General features: G+C 41.8%; 1 protein-coding gene across 1 annotated transcript in view; it reads right to left on the bottom strand.

Moving 5' to 3' along the window:
- Positions 1–2,041: 2,041 nt before the first annotated feature.
- LOC132533133 (cytochrome P450 3A12-like) overlaps positions 2,042–15,973 on the bottom strand; it is a 44,109-nt gene continuing 30,177 nt past the window's right edge. The window contains exon 13 of the mRNA XM_060173354.1: positions 2,042–2,337. Within this exon, the coding sequence (XP_060029337.1) occupies positions 2,242–2,337 (96 nt within the window). The 3' untranslated portion in view covers positions 2,042–2,241. The remainder of the gene's footprint in view (positions 2,338–15,973) is intronic.

Raw genomic sequence — 15,973 nt, 5'->3', positions numbered from 1 at the left:
AATTATTGTTGCCCTTCTTGTTGTGATTATTGTTATTGTTGTTATTGCAGTTGCTGTTGTTGGACAGGTCAGAGAGAAATCAGGAGAGGAGGGTAAGACATAGAAGGGGAGACAAACTCAAAGTTTTTCAAAACACAAACTGAATCTTTTTCATATATAGGCTGTGTATTTGATATGTGGACTCTCTCAAAAGCCTAGACCAAGTAGATCAGAAGCATCCAATAGCACAACAAGATACTGGGTACTGTACAGCAAACCCTAACAAAAGACTTTTCAAAGTTAACCCAATTACCAAATAATGTGATGATAACATTAACTTTCCATTGTCTTTTTGAACCCTAAGACAGCAGGAACCTCACATCTCCACTATAGAGTCCCTACTTCCCCCAGTCCTGGAACCCTTGGATAGGGCCCACTTTCCCGTATGCATCTCCCAATCCAAACCAAATAATATTGCATCCGCCGATCACAACCTAACCAACGCAACAATTGCCACCTCAACATGCTTCACTTCAGACTGTGTCCAGAGACTTCACGTGTGGAATGACAACCCTTCAGCTTCATTACTCGGGTGAGACCTTTCCTTTCATAGTATACTCTAATTTCATCTCAGGTGGTTCACTTTCTAACAAAGTCCCAAAACCTAGATATACACCAGTTTCTGTGAGAGAGAGAATATGTTTACACGTATCCATAAACTACTGCATAATATATACCTGAAAGCAGAAGTACACTAGAGTTTGCAGTGAGTACCTCCCTAACACTTCCTCTCCACTATTCCAAGCTTTGGGTCCATGATAGCTCAACAATTTGTTTGGCTTTGTATGTTAACTCTCTTTTCAGCCACCAGGTTCCAGATGCCATCAGGATGTTAGCCAGGCTTCCCTGGATTGAAGACCCCACCAATGTGTCCTGGAGCTCCGCTTCCCCAGAGACCCATCCTACTAGGGAAAGAGAGAGGCAGACTAGGAGTATGGACCGACCAGTCAATGCCCATGTTCAGCAGGAAAGCAATTACAGAAGCCAGACCTTCTACCTTCTGCAACCCACAATGACCCTGGGTCTATGCTCCCAGAGGGATAGAGAATGGGAAAGCTATCAGGGGAGGGGGTGGGATATGGAGATTAGGTGGTGGGAATTATGTGGAGTTGTACCCCTCCTACCCTATGGTTTGTTAATTAATCCTTTCTTAAATAAAATTTAAAAAAAAAGGAGAGACAAAGACAGACACTTGCAGACCTGATCACTGCAGGTAGGGAGCCGGGGGCTCGAACCAGGATCCTTATGCTGGTCCTTGTTCTTTGTGCCATGTGCACTTAACCCACTGAGATACTGCCCAGCACCCATAAATGACTTTTTTAAAGAAACTTGGAAGCTGAAGTTGTGACACAGAGAGATACAAGAAAACACAGAAGAATCAGATCTGGTGACACAAAAACATCTAAAGCCAACTTACAATAAATGATTTCTTTGAATGTTACAAAAAACATGTAGAAAGAACTTGAAAAAAAAAGTACCCAGACTGTCTCTAAGGTTTATCAGAGAATTGTGTTGGCTGTGGGGAAGCATGGGGGTAGTGGGGAGGAGACAGAGGGAGCAGAGAATTCTGGTGGTGGGTGTGGACCGGAGCTCTACACCTCATATCTACCTGTCTTGTATATCACTGAAAATATTTATTGTCAAATAGGACTAAAATTTTAATTTCTAAGGAAAAGAAAAACTCACAGTAAATTAACTCTCATTTATCTTAATATGATATATTAGAAGTCTTTCTAAAAATAGTTCCTGCCAAACCAATGATTGTGTAGTCTAAAGTATATAGTCACTGGCTCTCCAAACTTTTTTCCAGAAGTCCACCTATTGTGCAGAGTGATATGAGATACCTTTCTATAAATAGAAATTTAATGACTTGCTCAACATAACTCTCAGGACAGAAGTTTACTAATAAAATGCTTGGGAGATCATAATCCATTGTCAGGACTCAGGAATGGAGAAGGGCTGGGGGTAGAAAATGACCCATGAGAACCAGAGACACTGAGTCTACAGAGCTGGCATTTATTCAGTCACCTCACTTGTGTCCCACAACATCAACCCTCTCAGAAAACTAAAAGGACACTCAGAAGCCCATGGTAGCTGTCACAGGGACCATCTTCATTTCTGGGTTCTGTTCAAGGAGTCAAATCACCTCTCAGGCATTCTGGATACAGCTCCTACAAAACATGGTGGAATCCTCCTCCCAAATCAGGCTCCACACACAGTCCCCTCTCTTGGTTCGGCCTTAAGAAAAATGGGGTTTTTTGGTTGAATAAGTGCTTCATTTCCCAACTTGACAGGAATCTGTAACAGCACAAGAAGCACATGAGGACTGATTAATGAAGCATGGGCAAATAAGATCTGCTGAGCTGGGCACGGGAGATAGCAAAATGGTTATGCAAAAGATTCATACCTGATGCACCCTCATACTATACTATAAGCCAGAGCTGAGCAGTGCTCTGCAGCCAACCTCTCTCTGTGTGTGTGTGTGTGTGTGTGTGTGTGTGTGTGTGTATGAAAGAGAGAAACAGAAACAGAGAGAGATAAAATAAATAAAACATATAAAAGAGAGAGATTTCTGTACTTGACTGTAGGATAGAGAGAAAATCATATAGGCTACTGCCTCTTTATTACTTTGCTTTCAGGAAAAAGGATGAGCTTTCATTTGAAAACCAAATTTGTACTCATTAATACAAAATCCTGTGTAAAAGCAACAGAGTCTTAAATCTGTGTGTGCTAAAACTTGCTATGAGACCCTAAGTAGGTATCATTAACAGCTCAATTCTATGGACCATCCTGCATTTCTCTTCTACTTTTTAAAGATGATTTAATATATGTAAAATATGTAAATATGTATGTAATATTTACATTCATTATACTTTATTTACTTATTTATAAAGCTGCAGACTTAGCACCCCAGAGCTAAGGGATCTTTAAAGCTCATAGATATTTCCAAACAGATTTGCTGACCAACAGAATGAATTAATAAGGGATGGATGGACAGCCTATTATAGACTCTCCTCAGCAAAACACTCCCTAGGTGAATATTACTTCTGCAGGAAGTCAGCTGTCTGACCTGTGTCTCTCTGCAGGGCTTGAAGGTAAAGTTCTGCAGGACTCGCACCAGAGCAACCTTCATGTTCATGAGAGCAAACCTCATGCCAATGCAGTTCCGGGGGCCATTTCCAAAGGGCATGTAGACATAAGGGTTTATGCTCTCCTTGTTCTTCTTACTGAACCTGGGGGAAAGAGAGGTGATGAAATGGGTGAATGAAACAGAAGAAACACAAGCACTCCAAGGTGGAGGTTCTCGTGTAGACTCCACCAACAGGACACAGGACACTGCTGAGGGCTCCTCCTGAAATCTTGCTGTGTGATTCTGCTGTGAGGACAGCGAGTCACAGATCATGTCTCCACCATCCTAGACTCCACAGCAGTTTCTGCTCATATACAGGACATGAGCTGAGCACTGTTTGAAGAGAAATGCAGCTGGCAATGTTCCAGACACGGAGGGAGCTGATGGCTCTCACACTTGGGAGAGTCCGCAGGATGGACATGGGAGGGAGGTGGCAGGGCCTGCAGTTGTGATGTCACCAGGAGCCATGTTCTCTCTCTCCTACTGAGGAGACTCACACCTCAGTGATGAGGGGCATGCCGGGGCTCTTGCACAATCACAGGAGAGGACACAGCACCACTCTTAGGTAGAAATGTGGGCTGTTGATGATCAAATCAGAAAGATGAAGAGAACAGCACAGAAAAACAGACAGGGGAAAAGTCCACATTTCTATTGGAGCAAATCATGACTTTTGCACATAGTCACACAGCAAGCCCAGACATGTGTTTATACTCAGGTGTATAAAAGAGGGTTCTAATAGTAATAAATGCTGTGTTAAAGGATCAGTGGGGGAGTCGGGCTGTAGCACAGCGGGTTAAGCGCAGGTGGCACAGAGCACAAGGACCAGCATAAGGATCCCGGTTCGAACCCCGGCTCCCCACCTGCAGGGGAGTCACTTCACAAGCGGTGAAGCAGGTCTGCAGGTGTCTATCTTTCTCTCCTCCTCTCTGTCTTCCCCTCCTCTCTCCATTTCTCTCTGTCCTATCCAACAATGACAACAACAATAATAATAACTACAATAAAACAACAAGGGCAACAAAAGGGAATAAATAAAATAAAATAAAAAATAATAAATAAATAAACAAAAGGATCAATGGATCTAAATACATAAAACCTACACAGAGAATGGCAACAGCAGGAGCACAGGCTCGCCCCCAGAACACACTCCAGGCAGCCTGGAGCAGGGCAGCCCCTTCCCCACTGGCCTCTACCTTTCCGGACGGAACTCCTCAGGCTCTGTCCACAGTGACGGGTCTTTGTGGAGGACAAAGAGAGGCATCATCACCACCGTGCCCTTGGGAATAAGCACCCCACTGATCTCCACATCTTTCTTGCACACCCTCTCCAGTCTGCCAGCAATAGGGTAGAGTCTGAGGGTTTCATTCACCACCATGTCAAGATACTCCATCTGCATCACGGCGTCATAGGTGGGAGCAGCCTGGGGAGAGAGAAGCAGACTTTGACCCACTGGCACTCGGGCTCAACAGCTGGGACTGGTCACTAGGTGCTTATTCTTCTTCTAGCGTTTGCCCTTCTTCCGTAGCCAGTTAACAGCGTCAGGTTGAGCCTGATGTAAAGTTTCCAGACCTCCTTTGAATCTGGAGAGGTGGCAGTCGTTGACTATGTGGGTCATAGTCTGTCTGGGTGCTAATCATCCAGGACCCCATCACATGGCCACAGGGAGGTGTTTTCTACTCCTGTGAACAAGTGTTATTTAACGTCTCTGACCATTAGTCTATAGTGAAGTATGAAAGAACCCTGAGTTCATTTAGAGAAGATTTCCACCCCAACAATATGTCCTAGAGCCCTGCCCTGCTAGGGAAAGATAGAGACAGCCTGGGAGTATGGATTGACCTGTCAATGCCTTTGTTCAGTGGGGAAGCAATTACAGAAGCCAGAACGTCCATCTTCTGCATCCCATAGTGACCCTGGGTCCATACTCCCAGATGGCTAAACAATAGGTGCTATCAGGGGATGTGATGGGATACGGAGTTCTGGTGGTGGGAATTGTATGCAGTTATACCCCTCTTATCCCAAGGTTTTTGTCAGTGTTTCCTTTTTTATAAATAAAAATTTTAAAAATACATTTCACATGTCTATATCATGGAAGGAAGACACATAAAAGAGAAAAATCCTCTTTCCATACAAGACATTTTATTCTATAGGTAACATTTGGAGACAAACACTATAGTAACAAAAGTTCTATTAAGTAATTCAGGGACAAACTAGTTTACCTCTAAGCAAACAGTGATGTCACACTACAGCAATTCAAGGAAAGAGGATAAACACTAGAATCCCACACACAGCCCCATCCTCTATGTCTGGAACTAATTCTCAGTGTAGCATCAGGGCAGGACTGCAGGAGTCTCGATGCATCTAACTGGGCATTTACATCTTTGAGCTCTTGTGAATAAAGCAGTTATAATAAGCCCATGGGTTCATATATCTCCTTGATTTTGCTTCCACATGCTTTAGTAGCATATGCTACTAAAACAAAGGCATAAGAAATGAAAAAAACAAGAAGAAAGGAAGAGAGGGAGTATATGAAGAAAGGAGACAAAGAAGAAAAGAAAAAATAAATGTGGGAAAGAAAGGAAAAAGGAAGGGAAGAAAGGGAAAGGAAAGGAGGGAGGGAGAAGAAAGAGAGAGGTGAAGGAATTAAAGAGAAAGGAGGAAAGATAAAGAGACAGGAAATAAAGAGGGGAAGTAGGAGAGAGAGAGAGAGAGGGAGAGAGAACACCAGACCTTCTCTTGTAAAATGTGAGAATTAAGATGTTAATGGGGGCAGATGGTGGGGAGGAGGTGGTTGATTGAACGCAGAAAGTTGGCAGAGGATGTGGTGCCTTGCATGCACGAAGAGTGGGTATGAAAATACTCCAAAATGGGATGGTCTCACTATCAGGCAGAAGCTGAAAAACAAGATCAGAAGAAAAAAAACAAGTAGAACTAGAACTGGAATTGGCGTACTGCATCAAAGTAAAAGAATCTGGGGTGGGTGGGGAGGGGAGAACACAGGTCCAAAAAGGATGACAGAGGACCTAGTGGCGGTTGTATTGTTATATGGAAATGTGGGGAATGTTATGCATGTACAAACTATTGTATTTACTGTGGAATGTAAAACATTAACTCCCCAATAAAGAAATTTTTAAAAAATTATGATGTAGGGAACACAGCAGGTTAAGCACACATGGTACGAAGCACAAGGACTGGCATAAGGATCCCGGTTCGAGCCCCCGGCTCCCCACCTGCAGGGGAGTCGCTTCACAAGCAGTGAAGCAGGTCTGCAGGTGTCTATCTTTCTCTTCCCCTCTCTGTCTTCCCTTCCTTTCTCCATTTCTCTCTGTCCTATCCAAAAATAATGACATCAACAACAATAAAAACTACAACAATAGGGGGTAGGGCGGTGGCGCAGTGGGTTAAGCGCACATGGCACTAAGCACAGGGCCCAGAGTAAGGATCCTGGTTCGAGCCCCCGGCTCCCCACCTGCAGGGGAGTCGCTTCACAGGCGGTGAAGCAGGTCTGCAGGTGTCTATCTTTCTCTCCCCCTCTCTGTCTTCCCCTCCTCTCTCCATTTCTCTCTGTCCTATCCAACAACAAAGCAACGTCAACAATGGCAATAATAACTGCAACGAGGCTGCAACAACTAGGGCAACAAAAAAGGGGGGAAAATGGCCTCCAGGAGCGGTGGATTCCTGGTGCAGGCACCGAGCCCAGCAATAACCCTGGAGGAAAAAAAAAAAAAAACTACAACAATAAAAACTGCAACAATAAAACAAGGGCAAAAAAAAGAGAATCAGTAAATAAATATATTTTTTTTAATTTTAAAAAATTATGAAGTAATAATCACTAAAACCTCCATGGAGTCAGTTTCCTAACCCCACAAAGAATTCACGTGTGTTGCATGTGGTGCAAAGCACAAGAACCTGCATAAAGATCCTGGGTCAAGCCCTCAGCTCCCCATCTGCAGGGGAGTCGCTTCACAGGCAGTGAAGCAGGTCCGCAAGTGTCTATCTTTCTCTCCCCATCTCTGTCCTACCCTCCTCTCTCCATTTCTCTCTGTCTTATCTAACAACGACAATATCAATAACAACAATAATAACTACAATAATAAAAAACAAGGGCAACAAAAGGGAAAATAAATATTTAAAAATTTTTTAAAAAATGAATTCATGTGTGTTGGGGTCGAGTGAGAACAGTGTGCAGGAACATGGTAAGTTCTATTTCAGGACAGTACACAGAGATGAAGACATTGAGTCAGGGCCAGACACAGGCTGGTTTCACTCATGCTCGTCCTGTCATGTGTGCAGAGCAGCCACTGATCACCAGTCCCCAGGAGCCTAGCATAGCACAGTCATTGCTATTGATGACTGAACGGAAGGCCGATGGGTGAATAAATACAGAGGTCTGTTACACAGCCCTGTGGATAGCAGCAAATGGTCTCAAAATCACAAATCATAGCAGGATCAAGCTAGACAGTGAGCCTCTCCTTGGCTGGTATTGACTAGTAAGCAGCCAGAAAATGTGAAACAACGGAGCAATGAGGTCAGTGATGAAGAAACATGACCTAACAGTAAATCTGTTAGGCAACTTATTGAGTTAAAGGGGAGGGGGAAGGAAGGCAGTTTGCTGTAGAAAACAACATAGTTGCCCAAGTAAAATAAATTTACCGCCTCTGTGGTTTGAGTCTCCTGAGGTCTCTGTTATGTGGCTCTCCAGAGCCCCTGACTCCCAGCAGGATATGGGCTGAGGAGGCACAGGACCCTGGCTCTCACCCAGTCCCATGGACTTCAAGCCTGCCCACATCCTGCAGACATGTTCCCAACTCATAAGATGCTTCAGAAACCAGGAGTCTTTTTCTGAAATGCTGATTTTTTTTTACATCTATCATAGCAAATAGGGCATAGATTGGTAATCAAAATGGCACTATGATATAGAATTTGGAACATAAAATTACACCCACAGTGTCATAGGTCGATCATGAAAAGGGAAAAAGCTATAACTGACCAATTCTGAGTTGTTCAGGAGATAGTCACTTGGACCATTCCTTTGACAATGTAAGGACATCTTGGCAGGCAACTACTAGCCCATCCTGGAAAATATTTTTAACATTTGGGATTGACTAACAACAAGAAAATTGCTGTTAGGAATTTTTTACTAGGAATTGTGAAAACTTTAGTTGGGTGCATAGATGTTAATAACCATTAAGTCCTCGATTGACTGATCCTCTGAGCATTAAGTAATATTCATTCCTATTTTTTTTATTTTAAGATCTATTTTGTCAGGTATAAGAATAGCTTTTCCTGCCCATTTCTGTGGTCCTTTGGCTTGTATGATAGTTTTCCATCTTTTCACTTTAAGTCCATGGTTGTCTTGTTGAGTTAGGTGGGATCCCTGCAGACAACATATGGTTGGGTTGCCTTTTCTGATCCATCTTCCTATTCTGTGCCTTTTAATAGGTGAATTCAGGCCACTGACATTTAATAACATTATAGACTGAAGAAATTTTAATGCTGTTATTCTAAATTTTAGAGTGTTCTGATATACGGCATGTTTATGGTGATGTTGTGATTATTTATAGAAGACCTTTCAGAACTTCTTGCATGATAACAGTTCCTTCCTTCAACTGTTGCTTCTCAGAGAAGGTTTTTATACCATCACATAGTCTGAATGACAGTCTAGCAGTATACAGTGAGCTTGGTGAAAGGCTTTCTCACTGAGTGCTCAATATATATCTTGCCATTCTCTTCTGGACTTTAGTGCTTGTGTGGAGAAATCTGCTGCTAATCTCCTGGGTTTTCCTCTGTAAGTGACTCTTTGTTTTTTCTTACAGCCTTCAGGATCCTTTCTTCATCCTTATTCCTTTTGATTCTAAATATGTTGTGTCTTGGTGTTTACGTCTGGGTTAATTCTGTTTGGGACCCTCTGGGTTTCTTGAACCTTTATGTCTTTTATGTTGTCTAGAGTATGGAAGTCCTCAGCTATTATGTCCTGTAGAATGCTTTCTTCCCCTCCCTCCAACAATGCATCATCCCAAGTCATCCCATATGTCTACTATTGGTCTCAGTATCTCTTAATCTTTTTGAGATCTCTTACTTCTTAGTTTTCTCTAATTCATCCTCAGTCTTGCTAATTCTGTTCCCTGCCTTATTTATTCTGTTCCTCTCCCCTCTGTTGTTTTCTGTATCTCAGCTATTTTGTAGCCTATTCTGATACTGTATTAGCCTGTTCAACTAGTTGTGCTCTTAGCTCAGCTATTTCAGCTTTCAGCTCTCTAATTACCTCAAGATAATTAGTGTTTCCTTTCAGAATCTCATTTGTTATTTCCCTATTTCTGATATTACTTTTAAAAGCTTTCCTTGCACCTGCATCAGTGTTTGGATGCTGTCCTTGCTCTTATGTGCTTCTATCTTTTGAGGTCTTTTATTTTAGATTTTATCCTGGTTCAGTTCTCCAATGTTTCTTCTTGGTTTAACCATTGTATTTGGTATGTTATGAGGTCCCTCTCTCTGTATTTTTCAATCTACTAATCACACTTACCTGGATTAACTCGTGTCTAAGTAAGATACTAAAGAGTTCACAGTTGTGGAAATTAAGTTGTTTCAATGTTATCTCAATCCCTGAGGTGAAGCACAGTGGCTCTTAAACCCTCTTATTTTCTTTATCTTCTTTGCAGGCTATGGGATCCTGAGGACTTTTTAACTATAAGTAGATTTCTTTTTTTATTTCTTTATTGGGGGATTAATGTTTTACATTTGGCAGTAAATACAATAGTTTGTACATGTATAACATTTCTCAGTTTTCCACATAACAGTACAACCCCCACTAGATCCTCTGTCATCCTTTTTGAACCTGTACTCCCCCACCCACCCACCCCAGAGTCTTTTACTTTGGTGCAATACACCAACTCCAGTTCAGGTTATAAGTAGATTTATTTAGCTTAATCATTCACCCATGACCAAGTGATAAAACATGGTGGAGGATAGAGAGCACAGTGGTTATGCAAAGAGACTCCCATGCCCTGAGGGTCCAAAGTCCCAGGCCCAATCCCTGCTCCACCCCCAGCTAGAGCTGAGTCAAGCAGTGCTCTATGGCCCTGTGTTTCTGAATAAATCCTGATTTCTGAGGGAATTATCCACCCTTCTTCCTAATTTATCAGTAGAACAATGTGAAAGGGCTCCTACTATATAGCCACACCAGGAGTATAGATTTTCTCTTGAGTCACCTGGCCAGCTCTCTGACCCCCAATGTCAGTATAAGGCTTCCTTGCTGGTGTTTCAGCCCCTGATGGGCAATAGCAATGGAGACCCACAGTTGTAAACTTGTGATGCTTAAGTTCTTCTTCCTTCAGCAGTCTTTTTGTTGATAGAACTCAGACAGGAGATGGTACTTCAACTGGCAGACTGCCAGACTGGTACCAGCCACTCCCAAGTAGGTATGGACTTTTTAGCCCCAAGAATTTCTCCTTAAGCCATCTCTGTCCATGAGCCACACGTGTTCGCACTCACCCATGGCTTGGTGGGTTTCTGTAGTAATTTTGGTCTTATCTTGTGGTGTTCTCAGGTGATCCTCTTTGCTAATCTAGTTGATTGTGGAGAGCAAAATACAGCTGCAGCTACTCCTTAGTCATGCCTCTGGAAGTCCTGATACTGCCTCTGCTGACCTCAAATAAATCAATGCAGCCAGTGCCACCACTCCACATTTCACTAGGGACTGCATCCAGAGACACCAAGCCTGAGACATCAACCCTCCAACTCCAATAATCTAGTGAGACTTTTCCTAACACATTGGACTAACTAGTTTCATTTCAAATGCTACATTCCTTAACAAAGTTACAGATTCTAGATATAGACCATGGTCTAAGATACAGGATACATTTGCACATGTATCTATAATTTAGGTGAAAATATATACCTCAAAGTAAAACAATAGCTGCTGTGAGTAGACTTAGACTCAGTAAGTGCAGTAAGCAAGTAGAAAGGCCTAAAGAACTGGTCTTTCTAAAGAACTGTGGTTGGGCTTCACCAATCTGAATTGTCTTGTTCAGACAGACAGAGATAGAAGGATAGAGGAAGAAAGGGAAAAATATCACTGCACTGAAGCTTTAAGCAATGCAGTGGGGAATCTGCATCACTTATATGACAAAGCAGGCAAACTGTAGAAATTTTACTCAGTATCAGTTTTGTGGTTCTACCTCAGACCAATAACACCACATATTTGAATCATATTCCCGAGGATCAGATGGTCTAGTTGAGGAATGTTGATAATTAAGCATTGTTTAGATATGAGCCAGAATTTAGACCCTTTAATAGTGTATCATCCCAGTAGTCACAGTAGAGATTAAATTGACTTCGTTGTACTCCTATATACAGTAAGCAGTCATATATTCCATTGTGTCTAAAAGAAGAATACTGTAAATTTTTTTTTAATTCAACTTAGAATGGCAGAGACTATGAGACTAGAATTCTTAATGTCATGTTCCCTCATTTTATATGCTATTTACTTTATATAACAAAGTTGTTTTCTTTACTTTTCAATTGTTTATGATCTCCTAATTTTATTTACAATATGTGATTGTAGGTTTTCTTGAATTTTCTATTTAATGTACTAAGACTAAAAAGTATAATACTTAATGATTTTTATTACTTTGATACCGGCTAGATTTATTTTGCCCTCTATGCCCTAAGTTGTCTCTTTTTAAAAAATTTTTTAAGTATTTATTTATTCCCTTTTTGTTGCCCTTGTTTTATTGTTGTAGTTATTATTGTTTTCTGTCTTTGTTGTTGGACAGGACAGAGAGCAATGGAGAGAGGAGAGGAAGACAGACAAGGGGAGAAAAAGAGACAACTGCAGATCTGCCTCACCGCTTGTGAAGTGACTCCCCTGCAGGTGGGGGAGCCAAGGGCTCAAACCGGGATCCTTATGCCGGTCCTTGTGCTTTGCACCATGTGAGTTTAACCCACTGTGCCACTGCCTGACTCCCCGTAAGTTGTCTCTTATGCGCATTTTAAGTCTATTTATTTACTCTGAACTGTGTATTGTGGAAGAAATAAAGTGCTACAGGTGAAATCTAATCACAAATAATACAACAACTGCTGCTAATAAAAATAGGCAAATAAGCTTCAAGCAAAATAAGATCTACACCCAGCAAAAACAGGAGTTTAAAAAAATGCTAACATTAATAGGAAAAAACTGGTGTAATGTTATACAAAGAGAATAGCAAAGAATATTTCAAATATTTACCAAAGAATTACAAAGATGTAGAAACAAATTCTTCATTCAAGATTTATATTGAGCTTCTTTAAAAATTATTCAATAGAACCTGCTAAATAAATATTGCAATGTAGTTTACAAAATTCTTGCTCTGTTTGTACTTTTTCCAAGTTCACTAATATACACATAAATATATTTTTTAAAAACACCTAGAGAAGGCACCATAAAGTATTTAATCAAATAGAACTACTTAAACTGAGACACCCTCCTCTCCTACCTCCTACTTCACTTCTTTCAACCACTTTAAATCTAACACTGTCAAACGAAGTAAGGAATACAAAAGATGGATAAGGGCAGTGACTGGCAAACTTTATGATGGCCTTTTTGGTCACTACCAGGCCACCCCATCATCTAGGGCTCTAGTCAGGGAATCCTTGAATTTCCACATAGATATGATGGACCTAAACCTCTAATAGATCCCTATCTCCATGATCACTGGTCACTTCCATCAGGAACATCCTCATAGGCCCTTTTGTGGGCCTCTCCAGGACCTTGCCCTCACTGTAGAGCAGCTAAGGTAGGGACCGCCTCATTCTTTAAAGGGAGGTTGGGTCAACCTACTCTGCTACTCGAGAAAGACTAGTCCTGAAATGAGTGCAGCCTAGAACTTCCTAGCTGCAACCATGGACTGCCAGATCAGACTGACAGGGAATCAGAGGTTACACAGGCTCCTCAGCTGCCCTTGATCAGATCAATGAAGTTAATAGTTAATGACATTTATATACTTTCCTCATATTTGGGATCTACTCTCAGCCCTAATCCAGTTTTCTAGTCCTTTTCTCAGCTCTGACACCATCTTCCCAGACAATATTTTTAATACACCTGCATGTTAGCTATCAGATTCAGGAAAAAACTACTAAAGACATGGACCCCATGGAACACACCCAAAATAGACTTCCTAGCTTCTTCCCACATGAAGACCCTTAGTTCCATCTGTACTAGTCGGTTTTGTTGTTGTTGTTGCTGTTTTAGTGATTGAATAGTGGTTAAAAAGATTGTGGAATAAGAGAAGTACAATTCCCACCACCAGAGTTCCATATAACCTCCCCTCCATTGGAAGGTTCCCTAGTATTTATCCCCCTGGGAGTATCGGCCAAAGATTTTTATGAGATGCAGGAGGTGAGAGGTCTGGCTTCTGTAACTGCTTTTCCACTGGACATGGTGTTGACAGGTTGATCTATACCCCCAGCCTGTTTCTATCTTCCCCAAGTGGGGTAGGGCTCTGGGGAGGTGGGGTTCAGGACACACTGGTGAGGTCATCAGCCCAGGGAAGTCAGGTTGGTGTCATGGTAGCATCTGCAACTTGATGGCTGAAGCATCTGCTCTACTTTTTTTATCCGCCCCCCCCCCCAGGTTATTGCTGGGGCTTGGTGCCTGCACCGTGAATCCACTGCTCTTGGAGGACATCTTTTTCCATTTTTATTGCTATTGTTTTGTTGTTGTTATTATTGGATAGGACAGAGAGAAATTGATAAATGAGGGGAAAAGAGAGAGGAGAGAGAAAGATAAATACCTACAGATCTGCTTCACCACTTATGAAGCAACCCCCCCCACTATAGGCAGGGAGCTGGGGGGTTCGTACCAGGATCCTTGTGCCAGTATTATGCACACTTAGCCCAGTGTGCTACAGCATGGCCCCCACCTGCTCTATTCCTAATTTTAGGTTACTGGTTATTAAACAATTTATCCTGCTTTATATCTTACTGCTTTTCAACCATCAGGTTGCAGTTGGTACTATGACACTATCCTGACTTCACTGGGCAGACAACCTCACCTCTACAGAGCCCTACCCAATGAGGGAAAGACAAAAATGGGCTGGGGGTATGGAGTGACCTGCCAATGTCCACGTCCAGCACAGAAGCAATTGCAGAAGCTAGACCTTTTACCTTCTGCACCCCATAAAGAATTTTGGCTCATACTCCCAGAGGGATAAAGAATAGGGAAGCTTCCAAAGGTGGGGATGGGACACAGAACTCTAGTGGTAGAAACTTTATGGAATGTACCCCTGTTATATTATAGTATTTTTAATAACTAATAAATCACTAATAAAAAATAAGTAAATAATTAAATATACTAAAGGACTCTTGGGTGGGAAGAGTATTCAGGTCCTAGAACATGATGGCAGAGGAAGACCTGCTAAGAGTGCTATGTAGAAAACTGAGAAATGTTATACATGTACAAACTACTGTATATTTACTGTTGACTATAAATCATTAATTCCCCCAAAAAGAAATAATAATAATAAATTAAGTTTAAAAAATGCTGGAGAGTATGGTCTGGGAGGTGGCGCAGTGGATAAAGCATTGTATTCTCAACCATGAGGTCCTGAGTTTGATCCTTGGCAGCACATGTACCAGAGTGATGTCTGGTTCTTTCTTTCCTCCTATCTTTCTCACAAATAAATAAATTCTTTTTTAAAATAATGCTGGAGAGGTTGTGGGGGTTAAGAAACCCTCCTGCACTATTGGTGGGAATGTAACTTGGTCCAACTGCTGTGGAGAGCGGTTCTGGAGAACTCTCAGAAGGCTAGGAATGGACCATCCTTATGACCCAGCAATTCCTCTCCTGGGGATATATCCTAAGGAACCAAATGCACCCATCCAAAGAGATCTGTGTATTCCTATGATCATAGCAGGTCATGTTATAATAGTCAAAGCCTGGAAGCAACGTAGGTGTCCAACAACAGATGAATGGCTGAGAAACTGTGGTATATATAGGCAACCAAATACTACTCAGCTACTAAGAATGTTGAATTCACTTTCTTTGTTTATTTTATTTTTTATTTTATTTATAAAAAGGAAACACTGACAAAAACCATAGGATAAGAGGGGTACAACTCCACATAATTCCTACCACCAGAACTCCGTATCTCATCCCCTCCTTTGATAGCTTTCCTATTCTTTAACCCTCTGGGAGTATGGACCCAAGGTCATTGTGGGATGCAGAAGGTGGAAAGTCTGGCTTCTGTAATTGCTTCCCCGCTAAACATGGGCAATCTATACTTCCAGCCTGCCTCTCTCTTTGAATTCACTTTCTTCACCTCATCTTGGAAGAAGCCTAATGTAATCATATTAAGTGAGATAAGCCAGAAAGAGAAGAGTGAATATGAGATGATCTCACTCATAGACAGAAGTTGAGAAAGAAGAACAGAAAGGGAAACACAAAGCAGAACTTGGACTGAGTTTGGTGTAATACATCAAAGTAAAGGATACTGGGGCAGAGTGATAGATTTCAGGTTCCAGTGAAAGATGGTGTAGGAGGACCTAGGAGGGGCTAGAGTGTTTTGCAGACAGCTAAGAACTTTTAAACAAGTACCAAGAATTGTGTTTACTCTTGACTATAAACCATTCATCACCAAAGGAAGAAAGAGAGGAGCCAGGCAGTGGCACACCTGTTAAGAACACACACTATATTGCACAAGGACCCATATTCAAGCCCCTGGTCCCCACCTGCAAGGGGAAAGCTTCACAAGTAGTAAAGCAGAGCTGCTGCAGGTTTTTCTGTCTCTCTTCCTTTCTACCTCCTCCTCTCCTCTCAATTTCTCTCTGTCTATA

Source organism: Erinaceus europaeus, chromosome 15 (assembly GCF_950295315.1).
Source record: "Erinaceus europaeus chromosome 15, mEriEur2.1, whole genome shotgun sequence".
Lineage (NCBI taxonomy): Eukaryota > Metazoa > Chordata > Mammalia > Eulipotyphla > Erinaceidae > Erinaceus > Erinaceus europaeus.
This window is presented reverse-complemented; position numbering and strand designations above follow the sequence as displayed.